Source organism: Rana temporaria, chromosome 13 (assembly GCF_905171775.1).
Source record: "Rana temporaria chromosome 13, aRanTem1.1, whole genome shotgun sequence".
In the NCBI taxonomy this organism is placed as follows: domain Eukaryota; kingdom Metazoa; phylum Chordata; class Amphibia; order Anura; family Ranidae; genus Rana; species Rana temporaria.
The window spans coordinates 24,141,936-24,168,058 of NC_053501.1; the positions used below are offsets into that span (position 1 = coordinate 24,141,936).

Consider the following 26,123-nt stretch of genomic DNA (forward strand, 5'->3'; position numbering starts at 1 on the left):
CGCAAGCCCGCCCAATTCAAATGGGGCGTGTACCATTTAAATTAGGCGCGCTCCCGCACCGGACGTACTGCGCATGCTCAGTTTAGAAATTCCCGCCGTGCTTTGCGCGATGTGACGTCATTTTTTAGAACGGCGTATTCCCGGACGTCAAAACAAAAAAAAATTGAAATTCGACCCGGGAACGGCGGCCATACTTTAACATGGCTCGACTAAAGTTAAGGCATGTTAAAGCAGGTGTAAATTTACGACGGGAAAAAATTACTAGCGACGACGTAACGAACGCGAAAACCGTCGTGGATCGCTGTAAATGCTCATTAGCATACCCGACGCAGGAAAACGACGCAAACTCCACCCAGCAGCGGCCGAAGTATTGCATCCTAAGATCCGGCAGTGTAAGTCAATTACACCTGTCGGATCTAAGGGCTATCTATGCGGAAATGATTCTATGAATCAGCCGCATAGATAGGACAAGAGATAAGACGGTGTATCAGAAAATACGCCGTCATATCTGTATCGTGAATCTGGCCCTTGGTACCAAATGAAGATAAGATAGAGAATTTTTTTAAATATATTTTGTATTTTAGTCTCACCAAAGAAGCGCAGAGGTGCGCTATGTGCAGAGTTCAGGGGTGCACCCATAAATGGTTCAAATCTTAGCATGTCCCTGGTAAACAAGGCAAGATTTTAATCATCTATGGCTGGCTGGCTTAACTGACACTGACATCAACAGTGACACTAATATAATGATCAGTTTAGGGAGAGGAGTGCAGACTATATGGTGGTGGATAGTATGTGCAAGGTGGTTTCAGTAGGGCAGTGGATAGTGTCAGTAGAGCAATAGACAGTGGGGTAGATTCAGGTACCGCTGCGCACTTCTTACGGAGGCGCAGCGTACCGTTTTTACCCTGCGCCTACGCAAATTATCTGCGCTACGCTTCATTCATGAAGCAGTAGCTACGTAATTTGCGCGGACGCTCCTTAAAACTGCCCGGCGTAAGGGCGCATAATTTAAATGATCCCGTAGGGGGCGTGGATCATTTAAATTAGGCGCGTTCCCAAAGTGAACGTAAATGGCGTCCAGCGCCATTCACGATTCACTTACGCAAACGATGTTAAATTTTAAATTCGTGACGCGGGAACGACGGGTATACGTAGCATTGGCTGCCCCTGCTAATAGCAGGAGCAGCCTTACGCGGAACCCGACGAACGGAAACGACGTAAACTGCGTACGCAGGGCTCGCGTAGGGTTGTGAATCGGCGTTAGTATGTAATTTTCATACTATACGCTGACCACTACGGGAACGCCACCTAGCGGCCAGCGTAAGAATGCAGCCTACGATACGATGGCATAAGAGCCTTATGCCAGTCATATCTTAGGCTGCAGTCGGCGTATCGAGCTCTCTGAATCAGGAGCACTCGATACGCCGGCGCAACTAAGCAATTGCGCTGCGTAACTATGGTTACGCAGACGCAATTGCTACCTGAATCTACCCCAGTGTAATTTTTTTTGGTTTATTATTTTATTTTTTATTATCTTTTTACAATTTTATTTGGTATTTTTTTTACAAACATTTTGTGATGGCAGTGGATTTTTACAATTTTATTTTTATTTTATTTTTTTGACAGGGCTGTGGACGGTTATGGCTGGATGTGTCAGTAGAGCAGTGGACAGTGTCAGTAGTGTTTTTTTTTTTTATGTATCATCCTTGTCCTAAACAGGGCTGCTAGCAAATTTAGTTGTACTAGGTGGTATTCAGCTTGGCTAATTTGTAGTCTTTGATCAACTGTTTTTTCTCCTAAGCTTGAGTTTAATTGTATTCTCTCTTTTCTGTCAATAGGTGGCACTGTTGCCTTTGGCATTAGGATGATAAATTACAGTGAATTCAGGTTATGAGTAGATATGTTGTCTCAGCCAATCAGCAGTAGTTTCTTTGGCCGCTGAGCATGCTGGGATAGTCTATTTATTTATTTGGAAGGATTTGGGTGATCAGGGGTTCTTTCCACCCGGGCTGCAGCCTGGGTAGGTGCATGTGGAGTAGCAGCAGAGGTGTAGGCCTGAAGCCTAACCATGTGTAAAGAGGCTTGGCCCGAGGGGAGCCTGATTGTTTCCGGAGGCAAAGGTGAAGCAGTTACCAGAGAGACAACCACTTTTGTTGCTGGAGGCAAGTGTAGAAGGGATGGAGTTCTGAAGGAGTACCAATGCAGATGCTTCACCAGCCAGGGACGGTGAAGTGGGAAAGTTTCAGTAGAGACTCATCCAGGAATACAGCAAGAAGCTGTGAGTAAAGCTTAAAGATAAGTACAGTGGGTTGCTGAGAGTCCAAGTAACCCAGCGGGTAGCTGTGGGTGAAGCTTAAAGCGCGCCTAATTCAAATTGTGACGTGGTGGGCGTGTTTTATGTAAATAAAGCTTGACTCTACGTAAATGACGTTTTTAACGAACGGCGCATGCGCCGTCCATGGACGTAACCCAGTGCGCATGCTCCAACTTACGCCGCAAAGACTCATTGCTTTCGACGTGTACGTAAATTACGGCCAGCCCCATTCACGGACGACTTAGGCAAACGACGTAAAAAATTTAAAATTCAACGCGGTTCCGACGTCCATACTTAACATTGGCTGCGCCATCTTTTTGGTGGAATATCTTTAGGCCTGAAAACGCCTTACGTAAACGGCATATCTTTACTGCGACAGGCAAGCGTACGTTCGTGAATAGGCGTATCTAGAATGCGTAAATCAGCGTACACGCCCCTATCGGCCGGTCTAAATAGACAGCTAAGATACGACGGCGCCGGCGGTCGTATCTTAGCTAGATTTAAGTGTATCTCAATTTGAGAATACACTTAAATATAAGACGGCGCAGATTCAGAGTTACGACGGCGTATCTACTGATACGCCGGCGTAACTCTTCCTGAATCTGGCTATATAACTTTTGCGCAACCCAATCAATACACGCTTATTGTGATTTTTTTTATCAAAAGTATGTAGAAGAATACATATTGGCCTAAACTGAGGAATTTTTTTTTTTTTTTCAAATTGTGATATTTATTAAATCAAAAAGTAAACAATATTGTGTTTTTTCAAAATTGTCGCTCTTCTTTTGTTTATAGCGCAAAAAATAATAACCGCAGAGGTGATCAAATACCACCAAAAGAAAGCTCTATTTGTTTGGAAAATTTCATTTGGGTACAGTGTTGCATGACTGCGCAATAGTCATTTAAAGTGCGACAGCGCTGAAAACTAAAAATTGGTCTGGGCAGGAAGGGGGTGAAAATGTCCTGTATCGAAGTGGTTAAAGTAGATGTAAATCTGATTACAAAAATCTCATATACACTTTAAACTGTTAATGTCATCTCAAAAGTGATTTTTCAGTCTTTTTAAAATTTGCAGCTTTTATTAAAATGATACTGGGTAATCCTGCCATAAAGGTCCTTCCTGTTATAAGGTGACAACCCTCTGCCCCCTGTCCCCCAATTTTCCCAATCCTTTTTCTGAGTTGTCATCCTACCACATTCTCTTCAAATGAAGTCTATAAGTGGTCATTTAACACTGTACTGGCTACTAATGTCACCATCGGGGACCCAGCCTGAGAAATGTAAAGAGGCTGCAGGAGTATATCGGCACAAAAGGATGGAAAAAATGTTAAAAAGGTATTTAGTTTTTAAAAAACTGACAATTGATTGTGATCAGGGGCATGCTTGTCAATGAAGCAAAGAGAGGTGGCCTCTTCATACAGCATCAGGTACCACATACCAGGTGCTTTGTCCTCACTACAGATTAGTAATGTTGCCCTCTATACACAAGACAGCATTACTGAGCTGCTTGCTAGGATGCTGGCAACATGCAATTATCCTCTTGCGCTCATAATGGTGACCCAGAGGTTACGCCGCCGTAACTTAGGACGCAAGTGTTTTGTGAATACAGCACTTGCCTCTCTAACTTACGGCGGCGTAGCGTATATGAGATACGCTACGCCTGCCTAACGTTAGGCACGTCTACTTGAATCCAGCTAATAGTGTCTACAAAATAAGGGATAGATTTATGTCATTTTTTATTTTTTTACTAGTAATGGCGGCGATCTGCGATTTTTATTGTGACCGTGACATTGCTACGGCCATATCGGCATATCGGACACTTTTGACACGTTTTTGGGACCATTCACATTTATACAGCGATTAGTGCTATAAAACTGCACTGATTACTGTGTAAATGTGACTGGCATGGAAGGGGTTAACACTAGGGGGCGATCAAGGGGTTAATTTGTTCCCTAGTGTGTGATTCTAACTGTGGGGGGAGGGGACTCACAAGGGGAGGAGACCGATCTGTGTTTCCTCTGTACTGGGAACACACATCGGTCTCCTCTCCTTTGACAGGAGGTGGATCTGTGTGTTTACACACACAGATCCATGGTCCTGCCGTGATTGCAGGCAATCGCGGGTCCCCGGCAGATATCGCAGCAGCCGGGCATGCGCACCGGGCCCTGAGCGATGCGAAGGGCGTGCGCACGCCCCCTAACCGCTCGGGAAGCTCAGGATGTCATATGACATCCATCCGGAGGGAGGGTTCACGCCGATGTCAGTTTACAATGAATCGGTAGGGAGGGTGTTAATAAGTGAACATGTAATTTGTTGAAGTATATTTTAGTGCTGTCTCCTATTGCCTGCAGGTGGATTTACTGATCGCAATTATGACTGGAGCTCAGAAGAGGAGGAATGTGAGAAGAAGGCGCACCCAGTGCAGGTCCTGGTCGTTAAAGACGACCATTCCTTTGAGTTGGATGAAGGGGCATTAAACCGCATCTTGCTTTCGGAGTCCGTGAGGGAGAAGGAGGTTGTAGCCGTGTCCGTAGCCGGAGCATTTAGGAAAGGAAAGTCATTCCTCATGGACTTTATGCTGCGGTACATGTACAAAACGGTACGTAAATGTTTTCACTTTACTTACCCTTAAACATAGGCTTTCATACAGTGCCTTGAAATTTTCCACATTTTGTCATGTTACAACCAAAAACATAAATGTATTTTATTGAGATTTTATGTGATAGACCAACACAAAGTGGCACATAATTGTGAAGTGGAAGGAAAATGATAAATGGTTTACCAATTTTTTGTACAAATATCTGAAAAGTGTGGCGTGCATTTGTATTCAGCCCCCTTTAATCTCATACACCTAAAATCTAGTGGAACCAATTTAGAAGTCACCTAAATACAGATTTCTGTGAAGCCCTCAGAGGTTTGTTAGAGAACCTTAGTGAACGAACCACATCATGAAGGCCAAGGAACACACCAAACAGGTCAGGGAAAAAGTTGTGGAGAAGTTTAAAGCAGGGTTAGGTTGAAAACAAATATCCCAAGCTTTGAACATCTCACGGAGCACTGCTCAATCCATCATCCGAAAATGGAAAGAGTATGGCACAGCTGCAAACCTACCAAGACATGGCCGTCCACCTAAACTGACAGGCCGGGCAAGGAGAGCATTAATCAGAGAAGCAGCCAAGAGGCCCATCTGGAGGAGCTTCAGAGATCCACAGCTCAGGTGGGAGAATCTGTCCACAGGACAATTGCAAGTAAAAGCCATCAGGCTAGTTGTACCCAAGTTTTAACTTGATACATTCAGCTTGCCCATACATGGTTCAAATCTTGGCCAGTTCCTGCTGAACTGGCCAATATTCAAACCATCTGTGGCCAGCATTACAATCTAAGGTCCTTAACTAACTTTCATACATTAGGGCCAATGTAGACAGAAGGCAATTAGGCTTCCAGCATGTCTTTGGAGTGTAGGAGGAAACTGGAGTACCTGGGCAGGTAGTTCCATATTTGGGATTCAAACTCACAACTCTAGTGCTGCCAGGCAGATGTACTAACCACCTAGCCACTGTGCTGTCCTTTAAATACAGTCTGACTTCAACTTATTTTCCTATTGTGTCTCACAGGTCCATATGGATTGATCTATAGATCCTAAAAACATACAATGTGTATATTTATCCATTTGCAGGAACCTGTTGACTGGCTTGGTGATTATAACGAACCGCTATCTGGTTTCTCCTGGAGGGGTGGATCTGAGCGGGAGACCACCGGAATCCAGATATGGAGCGAAGTCTTCTTGGTGGAAAAGCCAGATGGGAAAACGGTAATGGTTGGGTGTCACAGATGACCCTTGTTGACTTTGGAGGAAGTATTCAGAGAGATTCTAACGACTAATGTTAATGTTTCAGGTGGCCGTGTTACTGATGGACACACAAGGAACATTTGACAGCCAGTCAACCCTAAGGGACTCAGCCACCGTGTTTGCCCTCAGCACCATGATCAGCTCTATTCAGGTGTGACTTTTTTATACTCCAAGAGAACGTCATTCAATGGCCATAACTACCGTATTATGTCAGTTAAAACAAGGATGACGTACAGTAGACCACATTTCTCAGTGATCTCGTAACTGTTAGCATCCATTTCTACAATGTAAAATGTATATATAGATAAAAGTTTTTTAAAACTTTGTAGTGTTGAACACTCTAGGGAATCATTGGGATAATTTGTCCTGGTGGCAGTGGCATAGCGTGGGGGGTGCAAGGGGGATCACCGCCCTGGGTGCAAAAGTTAGAGGGGCGCTGTCACAAGTGTGGAGAGGAGGGAGCGCCAACAACAGATGGGACATAGGAACATATGCATGATGTCACCACTCCAGGCTTTACCAGTCATTATCAAGCACGCTCCCCTCTTCCCTACAGCCACCGCTGTCTCACACAGTGGATCATGTGACCAGACTGGAGCTAGCTGAAAATAGGCAAGTCCATGGGTCAGGGGGGCAAAAATACTTGCCTCGCCCCAGGCGCTGACAAGCCACGCTACGTCACTGCCTGGTGGTGACAATTGTAGTTGGTAAAGTAGAATAAATGGAGTAATTATGTATTAGGCTTCCTTCTGACACCCATCCTGCTTGTAGGCTTCCTTTGTTATCACGCCTGTATCTGTCCCAGGCCGTGTATGGGCAGCCTACAGAGGTGGATGCAGACGCAGCAGCTGCAAAAACATTTTAAAACATGCGGGAAGAAACTGGTGCGTGAATCCAAATGCAGCGTGCGTTCGGATCCGTGCACCCACTCCTGCCCATATGTCAAATTTTGACAAGCAGCCACATATTGATGTTATCCAATATACAATTGGATATCACTATGCTATGCTTCCATTCACACAGTATAATTAAAAAAAAATGATGGTGGCACCAAGGGGAAGCCAGTACAGGGAGGATTGATAGCCTATTCTACCAAATTGCCACGTGTATGACTAGCTGGAGGCTCTTGCAACTTGCATAGTAGTTGGCAGAACTAAAGGACATTATACAGACCAGTTGCAAGATGTATGGTAAGCTTTACGGAAAGTAGAGGTTTTAAGGAAGTTATCACCAATGGTGATTGTTCGTAGTTAGAGCAGGAAGGAGGCGGGGCCGTGACACAAACTCTGGAAATTGTAGCTTTTGAAAATTGTGTCTTCATCTTACACACATAAATGAATGTAACCTGATCTGTTACACTATTCTATGAAAATGGACACTCAGTTCTCTATATGTTTTACCTTCAAGGTTTACAACTTGTCACAGAATGTTCAGGAAGACGATCTGCAGCATTTACAGGTAAAGATAACACAACGATATAGGATGACATTGAAACTTTGTACATTTAATTGGAAGAGCTCTTCTGTCACACAGGAGTTGAAAATAGACGGTTGGGTCGCGTTATTAACGTTTCCTGAGCGCCTATTAATGCCACTCAAAATTGTTAAAATGGCGAGCGGACTCTAAGGCCGCGTACACACGATCAGTCCATCCGATGAGAATGGTCCGAAGGAACCGATGAAGCTGACTGATGGTCTGATGTGCCTACACACCATCAGTTAAAAACCGATCGTGTCAGAACGCGGTGACGTAAAACACGACGTGCAAAAAAAAATAAGGTTTAATGCTTCCAAGCATGCATCGACTTGATTCTGAGCATGCACGGGTTTTTAACCGACGCTTTTGCATACTAAAAAAACCTTCAGTCCGTTTTCATCGGTTTTGACCGATCGTGTGTACCTAAAGGTTTCCGTTTTTTTTTTTAATAACAAACATGCATTAAGGTGAAAAAACGTGTACCTTTACAACCCCTTAGGCCCCGTACACACGACCGAACATGTCTGCTGAAACTGGTCCGCGGACCACTTTCAGCAGACATGTTCGGTCGTGTGTACGGCCGATCGGACAGGATTCCAGGTACATTTGCCCGCCAAACCGTTTTCGAGCGAACAAATGTTTCTAAACTTGCTTAGAAACATGCCCGCTGGAATCCTGTCCGTCGGACATGTTCGGTCGTCTATACAGACTTACCGTACATGTCCGAGCGGCCGCCATCCCTCGCATGCGTCGAATGGAAACCATTTTAAATGGACTGTAGTGCAAATCGGCAAAATGCAAAAAGCACTAAAAATGCATTAGGTGTGAATCCAGCCTAAGGCTCCATTCTCACTAATGTGTTTTTTGGTGCATTTTGCAGAAATGCAGGGAATTTTTTTAACATGGTTTCCTATGGAACATGTTGACATCAATGCTTTTTTGTGCCTCTGCGTTTTTGGAAAGGGTTGGGGACTTATTTTCCCGCAAAAAGCAGCGTTTTGCATGCAATACGCAATTACCACGTTTGTGCCGCAATTTTGCATTTTTTAACCTGTTTATAGTTGGTTGTTAAAGAAAATGTAAAACAAAAAAAAAATTGCCGGCTAAAAAAAAAATATATAAAAAAACCCCCTGCAAATCGCAGTAAAACCATGTGTCAAAAAACGCAGCAAGCACCCGACACACAATAGGAATTTCTGATGGACTAAAATCTGATGGAATTTTTCGTCAGAATTCCAGTCAAGCTGTCTTCCATCAGTCTTGCATACACACTGTCAGACAAAATTCCAACCGTACAAAACGCGGTGACGTAAAACAATACGACGAGCCGAGAAAAATGAAGTTCAATGCTTCCGAGCATGATTCTGAGCATGCGTAGGAATTTTCTCAGACGGAGTTCCACACAGACGATCGGAAATTTCCCATAGGATTTTATTCCATCAGAAACATTTAAAACATGTTCTATTTTTTTCCTCTGATGGAAAAAAATCCTATGGGCCCACACACGATAGGAACTTCTGATGAAAAAATTCCATCAGACTGTTTCCATCAGAAATTCCTATCGTGTGTACAAGGCATTAGACCCCTTTCACACTGAAGCGTTTTTACAGTGTTTTAGCATTAAAAATAGCGCTATTAAAACGTTCATAAAACGCTCTCCATGCATCTCAATGGACCCTTTCACACTGAGTCCTACAAGCAGCATCTTTGGAGCAGCTTTTGGGCGCTGAAAACAAACACTCCAAAAACGCCCCTCTCCATTGAAATGAATTGAAAGCGCTGTAAAAACGCCTTACACCTTCACACTGAGGCGTTGCACTGGCGGGGCGTTGAGAAAAGTCCTGCAAGCAGCATCTTTGGAGCAGCTTTTGGGCGCTGAAAAAAAAACGCTCCAAAAACGCCCCTCTCCATTGAAATGAATTGAAAGCGCTTTAAAAACGCCTAAACCTTGTGGACGGCCTTCCCAGAAGAGGTGAAGCTGTTATAGCTGCAAAGGGTTATAGCTGCAACTCAATATTGAACCCTACAGACTAATAGCTGGATTCAGGTAGGGGCGCGCATCTTTGCGGCGGCGTAGCGTAGCATATTTACACTACGCCGCCGTAAGTCAGAGAGGCAAGTACTGTATTCACAAAGCACTTGCCTCCTAAGTTACGGCGGCGTAGCGTGAATAGGCCGGCGTAAGCGCGCCTAATTCAAATGAGGATGTGGGGGGCGTGTTTTATGCATATTAACTGTGACCCGACGTGATTGACGTTTTTTACGAACGGCGCATGCGCCGTCCGTGTACATATCCCAGTGTGCATTGCGGCAAAGTACGCTGCAAGGACGTATTGGTTTCGACGTGGATGTAAATTACGTCCAGCCCTATTCACGGACGACTTACGAAACAACGGAAAATTTTCAAATTTCGACGTGGGAACGACGGCCATACTTAACATTGGCTACGCCACCTAGGGGGCATCTTTATCTTTAGGCGGCGTATCTCTTACGGAAACGGCGTATCTTTACTACGACGGGCGCACGTACGTTCGTGAATAGGCGTATCTAGTCATTTACATATTCTACGCCGAACTCAATGGAAGCGCCACCTAGCGGCCAGCCTAAATATTGCACCCTAAGATACGACGGCGCAGGCTGACGTATCTTAGCTAGGTTTAAGTGTATATCAGTTTGAGAATACACTTAAACTTAGGACGGCGCAGATTCCGAGTTAGGTCGGCGTATCTACTGATACGCCGGCCTAACTCTCTCTGAATCCACCTATAAGACCGGGATGCCATTAAAGTTCATGTGTGTGTAAAGGCAGGTGTCCCAATACTTTTGGTAATATAGTGTAGTTAAACATTGGCAGAGGTTCCCTGAGTCCTAAAATTTATTTCAAGGGTTCCTCTGTGTAAAAAAGGGTTGAAAAAGGCAGTGCTCTATGCCAAAAGTCTCTGTACTGCACTACAATGAAAAGATGTTGCCTCCCTGGGACATTACACAGATGACATCTAATACAACATGACAGATGGAGTAAAAACGCCACGTGTACTGTTGTGCTGACCACTTCGTCAGGGACCATGTGCAGTTTTTTTATATACATGTACTCAAGACATACTGTATGTTGTTATTGTTTCAATAAAGTGAATTAAAATCATTTTTGATGATACAGTATTTGAATTTATTTCTAGGGGTGCACCTTGTATAGTTTGTCTCAGGTTCTTTCTTTGGTGTGGGTTCATGAAATGTTACGTGGATTGGATACAGAACTGAAGTATTTGATGACCTTTTTTTTCCTTCTCTACACCTAGCTGTTCACAGAGTACGGCAGACTGGCCATGGAGGAGACATTTCTGAAACCGTTCCAGGTCAGTGTGTCATCTACTATATATAGATACCTTGTAATCTGCCGCTGGGTCTAATGTGGCGGATATTGGCAAACATAAAAACGCCTTTAATGTGGTACAAAGTGTGGTTTCCATTACGTTATATTTATGTAATGAGCTAAGTGAGACTTCTACAAACCAATCAATGCAAATATTTGATCGATATCATTGGTGCAGGATTTTGATACTTTACTTATTAGAATTAAAGGGGTTGTAAAGGGATTTTTTTTTCCTAAATAGCTTCCTTTACCTTAGTGCAGTCCTCCTTCACTTACCTCATCCTTCCATTTTGCTTTTAAATGTCCTTATTTCTTCTGAGAAATCCTCACTTCCTGTTCTTCTGTCTGTAACTCCACACAGTAATGCGAGGCTTTCTCCCTAGTGTGGAGTGTCGTGCCCGCCCCCTCCTTTGGACTACCGGAGAGTCAGGACGCCCACTAACACACAGCTCTTTTCTCTATCTGCAATGTAGAGAGCGTCCTGACTCTCCTGTAGTCCAAGGGAGGGGGCGAGCACGACACTCCACACCAGGGAGAAAGCCTTGCATTACTGTGTGTAGTTACAGACAGAAGAACAGGAAGTGAAGATTTCTCAGAAGAAATAAGGACATTTAAAAGCAAAATGGAAGGATGAGGTAAGTTTAGGAGGACTGCACTAAGGTAAAGGAAGCTATTTAGGGAAAAAAATTGTACCTTTACAACCCCTTTAACCTTCCTGGCGGTATGATTATTTCCGATTTTAGGTGCTGAAAGCGGTGCCATTATTTGCAAGGAAATTTGGCGTTTTATACTGTAGGCCTGTAATTTTTAGGAATAACTCACTTAAATCTGACCAAACAAGAGTCTAGTAGGCATCCTACTAAGCATGCCCTCTAGGTGTTCTAACCAATGTTAAGTATGGGCGTCGTTCGATTTTTAAATTTCACGTCGTTTGCGTAAGTCGTCCGTGAATGGCGCTGGACGCCATTTACGTTAACGTCGAAACCAATGACGTCCTTGCGACGTCATTTAGCGCAATGCACGTCGGGAAATTTTAGGGACGGAGCATGCGCAGTACGTTCAGCGCAGGAACGTGCCTAACTTAAATGGTCCCCGCCCCATTTGAATTAGGCGGGCTTGCGCCGGGCGGATTTACGCTACGCCGCCGCAAGTTTACAGGTAAGTGCTTTGTGAATCAAGCACTTACGCTGTAAATTTGCGGTGGTGTAACGTAAATGGGATGCGTTACGCCGCCGCTGCGCAACGTATTTGTCTGTGAATCTGGCCCAGAGTTCCTATTTACCAGAGGAAGGCTAAAAACCAGCCTGTATGATGATAGCTGCAGGTGTCAGCCACACTCCATCCACCAGTTGGATAAAATAGGACTGGATACCCTTGAAACCCTCGAGGAAATCACCAGACGTATACTCAAAAAGCAAGAATACTCACATAGTGTGATACAGTATTGCACAAGTATTTATTAAAAGTAAGGATATGCACTTACAATTTTAAAGAAATAAAAACAGCATTCGTATAAACAGAGCGTCCATAATGTAAAAGGAGCCGGCCAGCATGCGGGTGCCCGTCCACTTGCGATGACCTCCCAGGGAGGTTGACGCACTGAAGTCATCGCAAGTTATTCTTCTAAGGCCTCATGCATACCGGACATTTTTGATTATGCTCTTAGGGGTGTCTAGAGGCAGGAAAAAAAAACCACCAAACTCCCCTCCATGTTAGCCTATGTGCCCATGCATACATAGGCATTTAGAGGCAGGAATGTTTATAGGAAGAAATAGAACCCCACTGCCAGTGCATCCAGAAGCAGTGGCATTTTGACAGAAAAACCTCTTGACACTTGTAAATGTGTGTTAAAGAAGAAGTAAACCCCTTCGTTTTTTCTTCCTTTCTTCTTCCCTGCCATGTAAAGGCAAAGTGTGTTTTTCAAACGAAGCCCCCATCGGTCCCACTGCAGACAGCATCCATCTTCGCACGTCTTCCTTCCGGGGCTGCACACTCCGGCTCTGTGACTAGCCGTGTGACGTCACTCCTGCCCATGTGCGCGGAAGCCGCCGGTCACAGCACACTCGTCTAAAGTCTAAAAAATAAATCAAAATATACAATATATTATACAAGACTTAAGCCCCGTACACACGATCGGACCTTTGTCTGACCAAAATCACATCGGAATTCCATCGGAGTAAAAGAGAACATGTTCTCTATCTAAACTCCGATGGAATTCGTCGGAATATCCGATGGGGCATACACACGGTCGGAATTTCCAATGGAAAACGTCCGTCTGACTTTTTCCATCGGAAATTCCAATCGTGTGTACGGAGCTTAAGGTGTTATTACTGAGCAAATGCTCTGCTTGGCCGGTGGATAAAATTATGGATGCAAAAGACAATTAGCCAGATTCAGGTAGAGATACGACGGCGTATCAGTTGATACGCCGTCGTAACTCTGAATCTGCGCCGTCGTATATTTAAGCGTATTCTCAAATTGAGATACGCTTAAATGTTGCTAAGATACGACCGCCGGCGCCGTTGTATCTTAGCTGTCTATTTACGCTAGCCGCTAGGGGCGTGTACGCTGATTTACGCCTGCAATACGTAAATCAGCAAGATACGCCTATTCACGAACCTACGCTTGCCCGTTGCAGTAAAGATACGCTGTTTACGTAAGGCGTTTTCAGACGTAAAGATAAACCACCAAAAAGATGGCGCAGCCAATGTTAAGTATGGACGACGGAACCGCGTAAAATTTTTGAATTTTTACGTTGTTTGCGTAAGTCGTCCGTGAATGGGGCTGGGCATAATTTACGTTCACGTCTAAACCAATTAGTCTTTGCGGCGTAATTTGGAGCATGCGCACTGGGATACGTCCATGGACGGCGCATGCGCCGTTCGTTCAAAACGTCATTTACGTGGGGTCATGCTTTATTTACATAAAACACGCCCACCTCTTCACAATTTGAATTAGGCGCGCTTACGCCGGCACATTTACGCTACGCCGCCGTAAATTAGGACACAAGTGCTTTGTGAATACAGCACTTGCCTCTAACTTGCGGCGGTGTAACGTAAATGACATACGCTACGCTCGCACAACTTTAAGCCGCCGTACGTTAATCTGGCTAAATATTATCAACTGTAAGGACATCTGCAATTCTTGGTGCAGAGTTTGTCATCACCACTAGGTGTCACTGCTTCACTTGTGGACATTTATTGTTAACAATAGGCGCAGCATTTTTATTGTGTGCAGTCTGCCTGCACACTGTGTGTTATTAGTTTAAGCAGACTGTGATTGTCTATTGTTGTGACTTAGATGAAGATCAGATCACATTTTATGACCAATTTGTGCAGAAATCCATATCATTCCAAAAGTGTTCACATACTTTTTATTGCAACTGTATACACAGCTTAAAAATTCCAAATTCCAGTAAAAATGTAAATTTTATTAGGATAAAAAACAAAACTGGCTCACAATGCATTGGAGGTGTGGGTGATGTCACAGTGCCTCACCACTGCCTTCTAGGAAAACAAGGAGCTCCAAATAAATGGACTCCAGCTTATTTTAAAAGGGCAGGGCCGAAAAAGATTTTATTTTTTCACAAATATTTTAAAGCTTTACCTTGTTTGGAAAGGGGGCTGTGAGTAGAGTGGAGCTGGACCATTTTTTCTAATCACAATATATGTGTGTGTGTGTGTTTCTTATTTTAGCCAAATTTAACTTCACAGGCAGTCAGTATGTAGGGATGTAGGCTAATTTTTTTATGCATTTTACATATTCTGCTTATCTTCTTTGTTGTAAAAAAAAAAAAAAAAAAAGCCTGTTTATAGCGCTCAATACCTCAAGCTGAAATTTACAAGCTGATCCATGCAAAGACTCCTCCCCCAAACCTTTGTGTGAATCCATTCAAGGTTTCAATCAGAGACATCCTGCCTGAAAGGAAACTACTGCTGTGCTCTTTTCTTAGGAAATCCATAGTGCTGTGGGAATCTTTTATCATGTATTGTATTTTTTTAAAGTTTCTATATTTAAACTGAGCTTTCCTCTCTTTGTTTTTAACTAGATGTATAAATTCTTTAGTTTACAAATAAATAAATTCTTGATTTGTAAAATAAGGAATTTATACATCTAGTTAAAAACAAAGAGAGAAAAGCTCAGTTTAAATATAGAAACTTTCAAAAAATACAATAAAATTGGTCCAAGTACAATTCTGTTTAACTGCACAGTTAAATTGGATACATTTAATTTAAAATCAACAAGAGCGAAGAAGCAGAAGGAGACAGGAACTGTGCGGAGTGTTTTGGTGGTGTGACCATGACAAGGAAGATTACATGTTTCTGCCGGTTCTGATTTTTTAGAACTATAATCGTAATCAGGATAAGGACCTCCCTTTAATAAAATCACAGAATTTAGAAGACCCAGATTATGGACGCAGAAAAGTCACAGCTGGCAAATCAGACTGAACTCTCCCCAGGTTTATTTTTATATTTTAAAGCCTCATACACATGACCGGTTTTCTCGGCAAAAGCCAGCAAGAAAACTGCTTCTTGCCGAGATTCCCGTTAGTGTGTACGAGGCTTTCAGGTTTCTCGTCAGGAAATCTGGCCAGAATCTCGACGAGAAAAAAAGAGAACCTGCGCTCTTTTTTCTCCTCGAGATTCTTGTCGGCCTGTTTCCCGACGAGAAACCCGAGAGTGTGTATACTTACCTGTCGCCGTGGAAACCCGTGCATGCTCGAAATGACTTAGATGCATGCGCGGTAGCTTCCACGGCATAGGTAGGGTGAAGCAAGATGGCGGCGACGGCATCGAATGTGACGAGCGCATGCTCGTCGTACGTGATGACGTCACCGTGTTCTTTCCTTTCAAGAGAACCGCCGTTCTTTTGAAACGAGAGTCTGTACACTCGGGTGGCAAGAGTTTCTTGCCAAGAATCTCGTCAGGGAAAACAACGTAAGCCGATTTTCGTGCGACAAACAAATTTGAGGAATCCGACATGTTGGACATTTTTTGAAAAACAAATGATTTTCTGATCAGTGATGGAAGAATCGTGCGAGAAATGTAATAGGAAAAAAATGCCGGAGAGAAAAGAATATTCCCGGAGAGAAACTAATATTCCCGGCAACATGAAGGTTTGGTGGGCCGAATTTCGAAAATCAATGGTGGCATCATCGGATCACAAAAAAAACGAACTTTCTGATTTTGAAAAGAAAATTTGTTCGAAAATGGTATGGCCTGCTTAAATCCTTCAGGTCCTTAAAGTGGAGGTTCACCCGAAAAGTAAATTTTTAACCTTAGATTCATGCTCATTTTGTCAAGGGGAATCGGGTGTTTTTTTTAAAAACGAAGCCGTACTTACCGTTTTAGAGAGCGATCTTCTCCGCCGCTTCTGGGTATGGGCTGCGGGACTGGGTGTTCCTATTTGATTGACAGGCTTCCGACGGTCGCATACATCGCGTCACGATTTCCGAAAGTAGCAGAACCCGATTCCCCTTGACAAAATGAGCATCAATCTAAGGTTAAAAAAAAAATTTCGGGTGAACTCCCGCTTTAATTGGTTGATTAAGCTTTGACAAGGAAACCTAGAAGCTGATTGGTTGCTTTGCACAGCTGCACCAGATTCTTTCAGCACCAGTTGTAGTAAATCACCCCCAATGTATACTGTGTCCTTTCTGCCAGCATTCTATCACTGACTCTGATATAGAGACATTCCAGCTGCAGCCAACTTCCAAACACAGCTGAGCTACGACTTCCTCCCCTGGAGAAAGACGCGTCTGTGAATGTGGGTGTCGCTCAGATGATGAGTCCAGCTTTCAGCAGACTTTCTAGCGATATTTCAGCTGCATACTTTTCAGAGTGCGTCATATTCTGATCAGCTCACTGCCCTTCCCTATCAACACTGAAACTCCGGGCTGGGTGTTGGAGGAACACCTCGCTCTGTAGATACAATGGTATATATTTAGACTCCAGAACTATCTTTGTGATGGCGCTCCACCTCCTCCCATAACGTATGAGATCTAAATTAATGGGGTTGGAAAGGGCTCTATCATTTAAGGAAAAAGCTAGCCAAGAACACCAAGATAAAAATCAACAGTCAGTTAAAAGATAAAATGGCAAAAACAAACTTTGCTTCAATATTCAGCTTTGATCCAGAGTTTTCCCCTGCAGTACTTTGCCACTTGATGCCCTCACCCTGATGGCTAACATCATTTAACCCACTTTCTCAAAGCCCGCAGCCTATGACTGGACAGTGAAATGAGGAGCAGCACATGAACCGATAGGCTCCTTATGCTTCTTCCTCTCACACACCAGCAATGCTGTAGACTGTAGAGGGACTGCAAGCGGCTGATACCAGGTCACAGCTGGGTACTCACACTGCTCGCATTTAAAAATACACAATATTACCAAAGGTATTGGGACACCTGCCTTTACACACACATGAACTTTAATGGCATCCCGGTCTTAGTCCGTAGGGTTCAATATTGAGTTGGTCCACCCTTTGTAGGGTGGGCCAACTCAATATTGAACCCTACGGACTAAGACTGGACTAAGATCAGTTCCCCCTCAAGATGCATACCAAATGCAGCTGGCACTGCGATTACCTGCGGTTATGTGCCGATAGCTGCGCCAGATTGCACCTGGACGGATTAAATTCTATTTTTTCTATTCGCACAAAACCGCAGGTAACCGCAGTGTGTGATAGGAAAGCATTGTGTGCTTCTAGCTGCGGTAAAATTTGCAGCTGAAAGCACCATTCTATCCGTCCGTGTGAAAGGGGCTTAAATGTAGACCATGGGTGGGGTAATCAGTGTTTCGAGATCAGGGACCATAATGTTGATAAGTATGATTCGCTGGGTGCTACAAAAAGCCATACTGAGACGCTTTGTGCATCAATGGTCCATCGTTGTCATTAGCAGTAAGGTGGCCCAGAGCAATGATGTGTCTGAAAGAGGCTGGAGGAGATCAGCAGCACTGATATGCAAAGTGATTCTCATTGCACAACTCTCATCTGCATAGATATAGCCTTGTAGCTCAGTGCATACTCTTCTATGTGTACAGTATATATCTGGGTGTGTCGTTGTCCCACATCTCAGCTTAGCTGGAGCAGCATCCGGGCAGGAAATGTCACAAATATGTCTTATTTATGAAGAACGGCGTTCGGATGTCTCAGGGATGGCCGGTGTCATGCCTTGTCACATATGTTTCCAATCATAAGTTATTTTGGAGCTCTTCCCAGGAATCTTCCCCGGGTGGGAGAGACTGGGACATGGTCCACACTCAGAGATCACTGCAGTTGATAAATCAGAATTCTTTGCTTTCAGCAATTTCTTAACAACCTGTCAACTGTCATATTAACCACTTTTGTACTGCAGTAGCCTTTCAACGGCGGATCGCTGTGTACTGAGCCACCATTGGGGGACACTGTACCCAGCCTTCACTAGAGATACTGTACCCAGCCGTCACTAGAGACACTGTACCCAGCCTTCACTACAGATACTGTACCCAGCCGTCACTAGAGACACTGTACCCAGCCTTCACTAGAGATACTGTACCCAGCCGTCACTGGAGACACTGTACCCTGCCGTCACTAGAGATATTGTACCCAGCCGTCACTAGAGACACTGTACCCTGCCGTCACTGGATACACTGTTTCCTGCCGTCACTGGAGACATTGTACCAGCTGTCACTAGAGACACTTCACCCAGCCATCACTAGAGACACTGCAACCAGCCGTCACTGGAGACACTGCACCCTGCGTCACTCGAGACACTGCACCCTGCCATCACTGGAGACACTGCACCCTGCGTCACTCGAGACACTGCACCCTGCGTCACTCGAGACACTGCACCCTGCCATCACTGGAGACACTGCACCCTGCGTCACTCGAGACACTGCACCCTGCGTCACTCGAGACACTGCACCCTGCGTCACTAGAGAGACACTGCACCCTGCCGTCACTAGAGAGACACTGCAACCAGCCGTCACTGGAGACACTGTAACCAGCCGTCACTGGAGACACTGTAACCAGCCGTCACTGGAGACACTGTAATCAGCCGTCACTGGAGACACTGTAACCAGCCGTCACTGGAGACACTGTAACCAGCCGTCACTGGAGACACTGTAACCAGCCGTCACTGGAGACACTGTAACCAGCCGTCATTGGAGACAGTGCAACCAGCCGTCACTGGAGACACTGTACCCATCCGTCACTGGAGACACTGTAACCAGCCGTCACTGGAGACAATGTAACCAGTGTCACTGGAGACACTGTACCCAGCGGTCACTGGAGACACTGTACCCAGCCGTCACTGGAGACAAAGTAACCAGCCGTCACTGGAGACACTGTACCCAGCCGTCACTGGAGACACTGTACCCAGCCGTCACTGGAGACACTGTACCCAGCCTTCACTGGAGACACTGTACCCAGCCTTCACTGGAGACACTACCCAGCCATCACTGGAGACACTGTACCCAGCCGTCACTGGAGACACTGTATCCAGCTGTCACTGGAGACACTATAACCAGCCGTCACTGGAAACACTCTACCCAGCCGTCATTAGAGACACTGTACCTAGCCGTCACTAGAGACACTGCACCCAGCCGTCACAAGAGACACTGTACACTGCCGTCACTGGAGACACTGTACCTTGCGGTCATTGGAGACAATGTACCCAGCCGATCCGAGCGGCTGGCTACCATGTGATTTCTGCGATTGGTCTCCACAGCGATCACATGGTAATATTTGCAGTGTTGTACAGTGCCTAACAACCAGTGAAGGAAAGAGATCAGTACTTATGATTGGGCACAGAATTAATGCAGCTGCAGCTGCTGAACCATTTATTCTGCTGCAGGGACACAATTTTTTTTCTTGTTAACCCTTTCTTGCCCCTCTCCTACAGATATTATATGATGCTGTCTCCATGTGACCTATATATTAAAGCCTAATGGACACTGGACATTTGTCAGCTGATCTTAGGGGCGTCTGGCCCCTTATTTTTTCCTCCCTTAGTTCCCACTGGTGCGACATACGCTTTGAGAGCACATGTCGCATGACGTGTACAAATGAATGGTTCCCTATGAGAGCCGTCTTAACTGGTCCGATACAAGTCGGTATTAATTTGAAAAAGGTTCCTGCACTATATTAGTCTGACTTCGGTCCATTTTCAGCCCATTCAATATCATTGAAGTCGGATCAAAGTCAGATCCCTGTCCTTCCAATCCGGCTTGTGACATCCGACATGGTGATTACCGCAGAAGGAAAGGGAATTTATGTCATAGGCCTAGTACACACGAGAGGATTTATCCGCGGATACTGTCCAACGGACCGTATCCGCGGATAAATCCTCTCGAGGATTTCCACGAATTTGGATCCGATGGAGTGTACTCACCATCGGATCGAAATCCACTCCGAAATCCCCTCGCGATGACGTGTCGCGCCGTCGCCGCGATGATGACGCGGCGACGTGCGTGACGCTGTCATAAAAGGAATTCCACGCATGCGTCGAATCATTACGACGCATGCGGGGGATCCCTTCGGACGGATCGATCCGGTGAGTCTGTACAGACCAGCGGATCCATCCATTGGGATGGATTCCAGCAGATAGATTTGTAGACATGTCTACAAATTTTTATCTGCTGGAATTCGGAAATATCCGCGGATAAATATCCGCTGGAATGTACACACCATAGAATCTATCCGATGAAACCGATCCGCTGAGATTTTTCAGCGGATGGATTCTATCGTGTGTACGGGGCCTTACTGGGAATGTTTTGATTGATCAAAGGACAAGTCGGACTATCCCAAAGTCAGAACATCGTATCCTGTTCATTCAAGTCAGATGGAAGTAGGACCAATGTAGGACCGATGTCGCAAGTCAGATCGACCGTCGTGTACCAGTGTGAACCTGGCCATATTGTCTAAGCTCGATTGAACAAGCTGAATTTAGAAGCCAATTGGTTACCATGCCCAGCTGTACCAGATTCTGTGTGCACCAGTTTTAGTAAATATCCCTCAATGTGTCCATGCACACATAGGCATTTAGAGGACATTAGAGGCAGAAAAAAAAACATAGCCAGGATGCCTAGGAGCAGCAGAGTTTTGGCAGACAAAAAACGCTTGACGTGCCTAAACGCGCCTAAGCGCTAGGCACGTTAAGCACTTGAGAGTTAATTCATTTGAATGGCAAGAATAAATTATTGTTCTGGCCAATTACATGAATTAACAACCAAAGGCTTAACACAACTAAACACGTTACATAAGTTTACAAGATTTTTTCTGCCAAAACTCTTTGTGATTTGTCTAACCCTACGTTCACACCTATGCGCTTTTTGGTGCGTTTTTCATTTTTCAGAAACACACTACAGTCCATTTAACATGGTTTCCTATGGATGTAGTTCACATCTGTGCGTTTTGCGCTGCTGCATTTTTTGAATAGGGTCGGGGACTTTTTTTTTCACAGCAGATTTCGTTTTGCGACTTCAATGGATTCGTACCAAAAACGCAAGTGTTGCATTTTTTATTTCCTTAAAAAACACTGTATATAGCTGGTAGCTAGGGAACAGGCCGGAAAGTCTCCTTAACAACTGATGAGTCATCAACTGTCAGCGGGCTTCCCCGCTAACAGATGAATGTAAAAAAAAGATTTGCCGGCAAAAAAAAAAAAATTGTGAAAAAAACTGCGTAGAGTCCCCCGGAAATCCATATCAGGCACTTGCTCTGCAAGCATCGGGCAGTGATTTCATAAGGGGGTGGGGCCACCAGGTTTTGCCACCTGGTGACCCCACCCCTTGTCTATTTAAGAACTGTCAGATGGAGGAGTGGGCAGTTGGCAGATAGCCTTCGACAAATGCAGAGCTTTTTTTCTTTCTTTTTTTTTCTGGGGACGGCGTGCGGCGTGATTAATGATAGGTCTAGATCGGGGAACATTTTTTTTTTTTTTAATAAAGGAATTTTTAAAAACTGTGTTTATGAATGAGTTTATGCCCCCTCGCCCGCAAGCCCCCAAAACCACAGCCCAGGGTTGTGGGGAAGAGGCCCTTGTCCCCATCAACATGTCCCTCCATGTTGAGGGCATGTGGCCTTGTATGGTTGCAGCGTGGCAGGGGGGGGGGGGGTTATCACTCACTCATCCCCTCCCTTTCCTGACCTGCCAGGCTGCACAGTCGGATAAGGGTCTGGTGTAAATTTGGGGGGGCCCACGCCATTTTTTTTATTTTAGGGCCTGGTATGGATTTGGGGAGGGACCCCACACAGTTTTTTTTTTTTAATTTATTGGCAGTAATTTTTATTTTTACATTCAGCTGTCAGTGGGGAGCCCCGCTGATATCTAATAACTCCTCGGTTGTTAAGGACGCGGCAGCCGGCTTCCCGGTCCGCTCCTTAGCAACCAGCTATATGCAAAATGCATGAAAACTGCATGCAAAAATGCATCAAAAGCGCAGGTTTAAAAAGGCAAAACACACCACAAAACGCGCCTGAAAAACACATCAACCGCAACAGCATAGATGTGAACCTAGACGAAATGCATCTGCAATATGAGGCTTTAGGCATCTTTTTAAGCAGATTTTCTCTGACGGCTGGGTACAGTTCTGGCATTCAGAGGAGGAAAGCAAACTAAGAAAGTATCCTGGGTGTGAGAGGTAGACTGCTGCCATAATCCTCCTAGTGCCTTCCTTAGGCCCCGTACACACAACCAAACATGTATGCTGAAACTGGTCCGCGGACCAGTTTCAGCATACATGTTCGGTCGTGTGTAGGCGCGAGCGGGCCGAATTCCAGCAAACATTTGCCCGCCGGGCCTTTTCCCAGCAGACAAATATTCCTGGACGTGTTTTAAAACCGTCCGCTGGAATCCTGCCCGCTCGGACATGTACGGTCGTCAGTACAGACCTACCGTACATGTCCGAGCGCCCGCCGTCCCTCGCATGCGTCGAATGACTTCGACGCATGCGTGGAAGCCTTTAAATGGCAGGCCCGCCCACGTCGCCGCGTCATCGTCGCGGCGACGACGCGGCCACGCCCCGCGTATTGTTTACGCGCGGACTTCTGTACGATGGTTAGTACAGCCATCGTACAGAAGCCCTCTGGCAGACATGTACGGTGAAAACGGTCCGACGGACCGGTTTCATCGTACATGTTTGCTCGTTAGTACCCGGCCTTAGAATGAAGAAAAAGGCTCACATATAAAATATATATAAACACTGATAAAACATACCAAATGTGCATAAATGCAAGCAGAGCAAATACACCCACTTTGTATGCATAACGGTGAAAGGGCTCACACACCAGGAATCTCTTCGTCCCTTTAAAATCTTTTAGAACAACATAAAGAAAAAAAAAAAACATTTTATCTGATTCCCATCCACGCTTGTTTCGTGGCACATTGTGAAATGTCCTGAAATGGAACACGCTGCATATTTGTCAGTGAAGATAAGAAAGACATCTGGATAGGAAAGAGCTTTAAACTAAAAAACATTAACAATGTCAGTTAAAAATGATGCAAATTAATGAATTCGGATAAATCCACTGTGCAATATAAAATGAACGTGTTTTTTATCCTTTATTGCACATTGGATTCATATCGTTTTTAACTATATGAATTGTTCATTTTATTATTTTTAGTTTAAAATGATGTTAAACCCAAAAGCAAACATTTATAGCTGGATTCAGGTAGGGTGGCTCACTTTTGAGGCGGCGTAGCGTATCGCATATACGCTATGCCGCCGTAAGTCAGTGAGGCAAGTGCTGTATTCACAAAGCACTTGCCTCCTAAGTTACGGCGGCGTAGCGTCAATGGGCCGGCGTAAGCGCGCCCAATTCAAATGAGGATGAGGGGGGCGTGTTTTATGTAAATTACTCGTGACCCGACGTGATTGACGTTTTTTACGAACGGCGCATGCGCCGTCTGTGGACATATCCCAGTGTGCATTGCTCCAAAGTACGCTGCAAGGACGTATTGGTTTCGACGTGAACATAAATGACGTCCAGCCCCATTCACGGACGACTTACGCAAACGACGTAAATTTTTCAAATTTCGACGCGGGAACGGCGGCCATACTTAACATTGACTAGGCCAGCTATTTGTTCGACTAACTTTACGCCGGAAAATGCCTTACGTAAACGGCGTATCTTTACTGCGACGGGCAATCGTACGTTCGTGAATCGGCGTATCTCGCTGATTTACGCATTCTAGGCGTAAATCGGTGTTCACGCCCCTAGCGGCCGGCGGAACTAGACAGCTAAGATACGACGGCGCAGGCTTAAGTGTATCTCAGTTTGAGAATACACTTAAACCTACGACGGCTTAGATTCCGGGTTACGACGGCGTATCTACTGATACGCCGGCGTAACTCTTTGTGAATCTTTGTGATGGTCCCCGGCCATCTCTATGATCCTGGGAGGCCGGAAGTGATGTTGTGGCGTCACTTCAGTCTCTGGCAGATGTAAACACTGCCTTTTTTTCCCCTGAAAAGCAAAGATCAATGTTTTTTTTAAAATCTCATACTTTCCAGAGTAGAGGAGAGATCTGGGGTCTTATAGACCCCAGATGTCTTCATAAAGAGGACCTGTCACGCCTTATTTCTATCATAAGGGATGTTTACATTTCAAAAAATTAATGGGACAGTGTAAAAAACAAAAAACAGAAAAACATGTCTTTAAAGCTCCCCTTTTGCGTGCAGAAGCAAACCCATACTAAGGCAAATGTAGATGGTGTTCGCACCACAAATGTGAAGTATTGCCACGAACATTATAGCAAGAACAGTGGGCCAGATTCACAGAAAAAGTACGCCGGAGTATCTGCTGATACTTTCAAATTTGGCGCGTCGTATCTTTATTTGTAATTCACAAATAAAGTAACGACGGCTTTTGGCTAAGATCCGACAGGTGTACGGCTTCGTACGCCTTCGGATCTTAGGATGCAATACTTTGGCGACCGCTGGGTGGAGTTTGCGTCGTTTTCCGCGTCTTGTATGCAAATTAGCTGTTTACGGCGATCCACGAAGGTACGCGCGTTCGATCCATTCTCTTACATCGTCGCTAGTCGGCTTTTCGCGTCGCAAAGTTACGGCTGCTATTTAGGTGGTGTAACAATAGACAGCCCATGTTAAAGTATGGCCGTCGTTCCCGCGTCGAATTTCAATTTTTTTTTTTTTGCGTAAGATGTCCGGGAATGCGAAAGGACGTTACGCACGTCGCCGTTCAAAAAACACGTCGGGGCGCCGTAATTTCGCGCAAAGCACGGCGGGAAATTTCCTAACGGAGCATGCGCAGAACGTTTGGCACGGGAACGCGCCTAATTTAAATGGTACACGTCCCATTTGAATTAGGCGGGCTTGCGCCGGACGGCTTTACGCTGCCGCAAATTTACACGCAAGTGCTTTGTGAATCAAGCACTTACGACGAAAACTTGCGGCGGAGTAACGTAAAGGGGATACGTTACGCCGCCGTAATTGTTCGTGAATCTGGCCGAATAATTCTAGCGCCAGACCTTCTCTGTAACTGAGATTTTTAAGTACCGTAGTTTGGCGGCATTCCACAAGCATATGCCATTTTAATTTTTATTTTTTTTACCAAAAATTGGGTTACATATTGTGTTTTTCTAATTTAAATTCATAAAAAAAAAATTCTACATGCATTTGAAAAATGGCTGCGTGTCACATACAAAATCGCAACACCAACCATTTTATTCTCTAGGGCCTCGGCTTAAAAATATATATAACGTTTTTTGGGGGTTCAGATTAATTTTCTAGCAAAAAAAAAAGATGATTTTTTATGTGTAGGAGAGACATGCCAGAATTGCCTAAAATATAAAAATATTAGAAGTGTGTGATTTCTGAGTAATAGAGTGAGGCCGGGTACACACGAACAAACATGTATGGTGAAAGCGGTCCGTCAGACCGTTTTCACCGTACATGTCTGCCAGAGGGCTTCTGTACGATGGTTGTACACACCATCGTACAGAAGTCCGCGCGTAAACAATACGCGGGGCGTGTCCGCGTCGTCGCCGCGACGATGACGCGGCGATGACGCGGAGATGTGGGCGGGCCTGCCATTTAAAGGCTTCCACGCATGCGTCGAAGTCATTCGACGCATGCGAGGGACGGCGGGCGCCTGGACATGTACGGTAG

General features: G+C 44.9%; 1 protein-coding gene across 4 annotated transcripts in view; it reads left to right on the forward strand.

Annotated features, from left to right (window-relative positions):
* ATL1 (atlastin GTPase 1) overlaps positions 1-26,123 on the forward strand; it is a 67,376-nt gene that overhangs the window by 20,747 nt on the left and 20,506 nt on the right. For all 4 annotated transcript variants that reach the window (XM_040333904.1, XM_040333906.1, XM_040333905.1 and 1 more), the window contains exons 3-7: positions 4,666-4,913; positions 5,991-6,125; positions 6,211-6,315; positions 7,572-7,622; positions 10,937-10,993. In XM_040333904.1, coding sequence (XP_040189838.1) covers positions 4,666-4,913; positions 5,991-6,125; positions 6,211-6,315; positions 7,572-7,622; positions 10,937-10,993 — 596 coding nt within the window. The remainder of the gene's footprint in view (positions 1-4,665; positions 4,914-5,990; positions 6,126-6,210; positions 6,316-7,571; positions 7,623-10,936; positions 10,994-26,123) is intronic.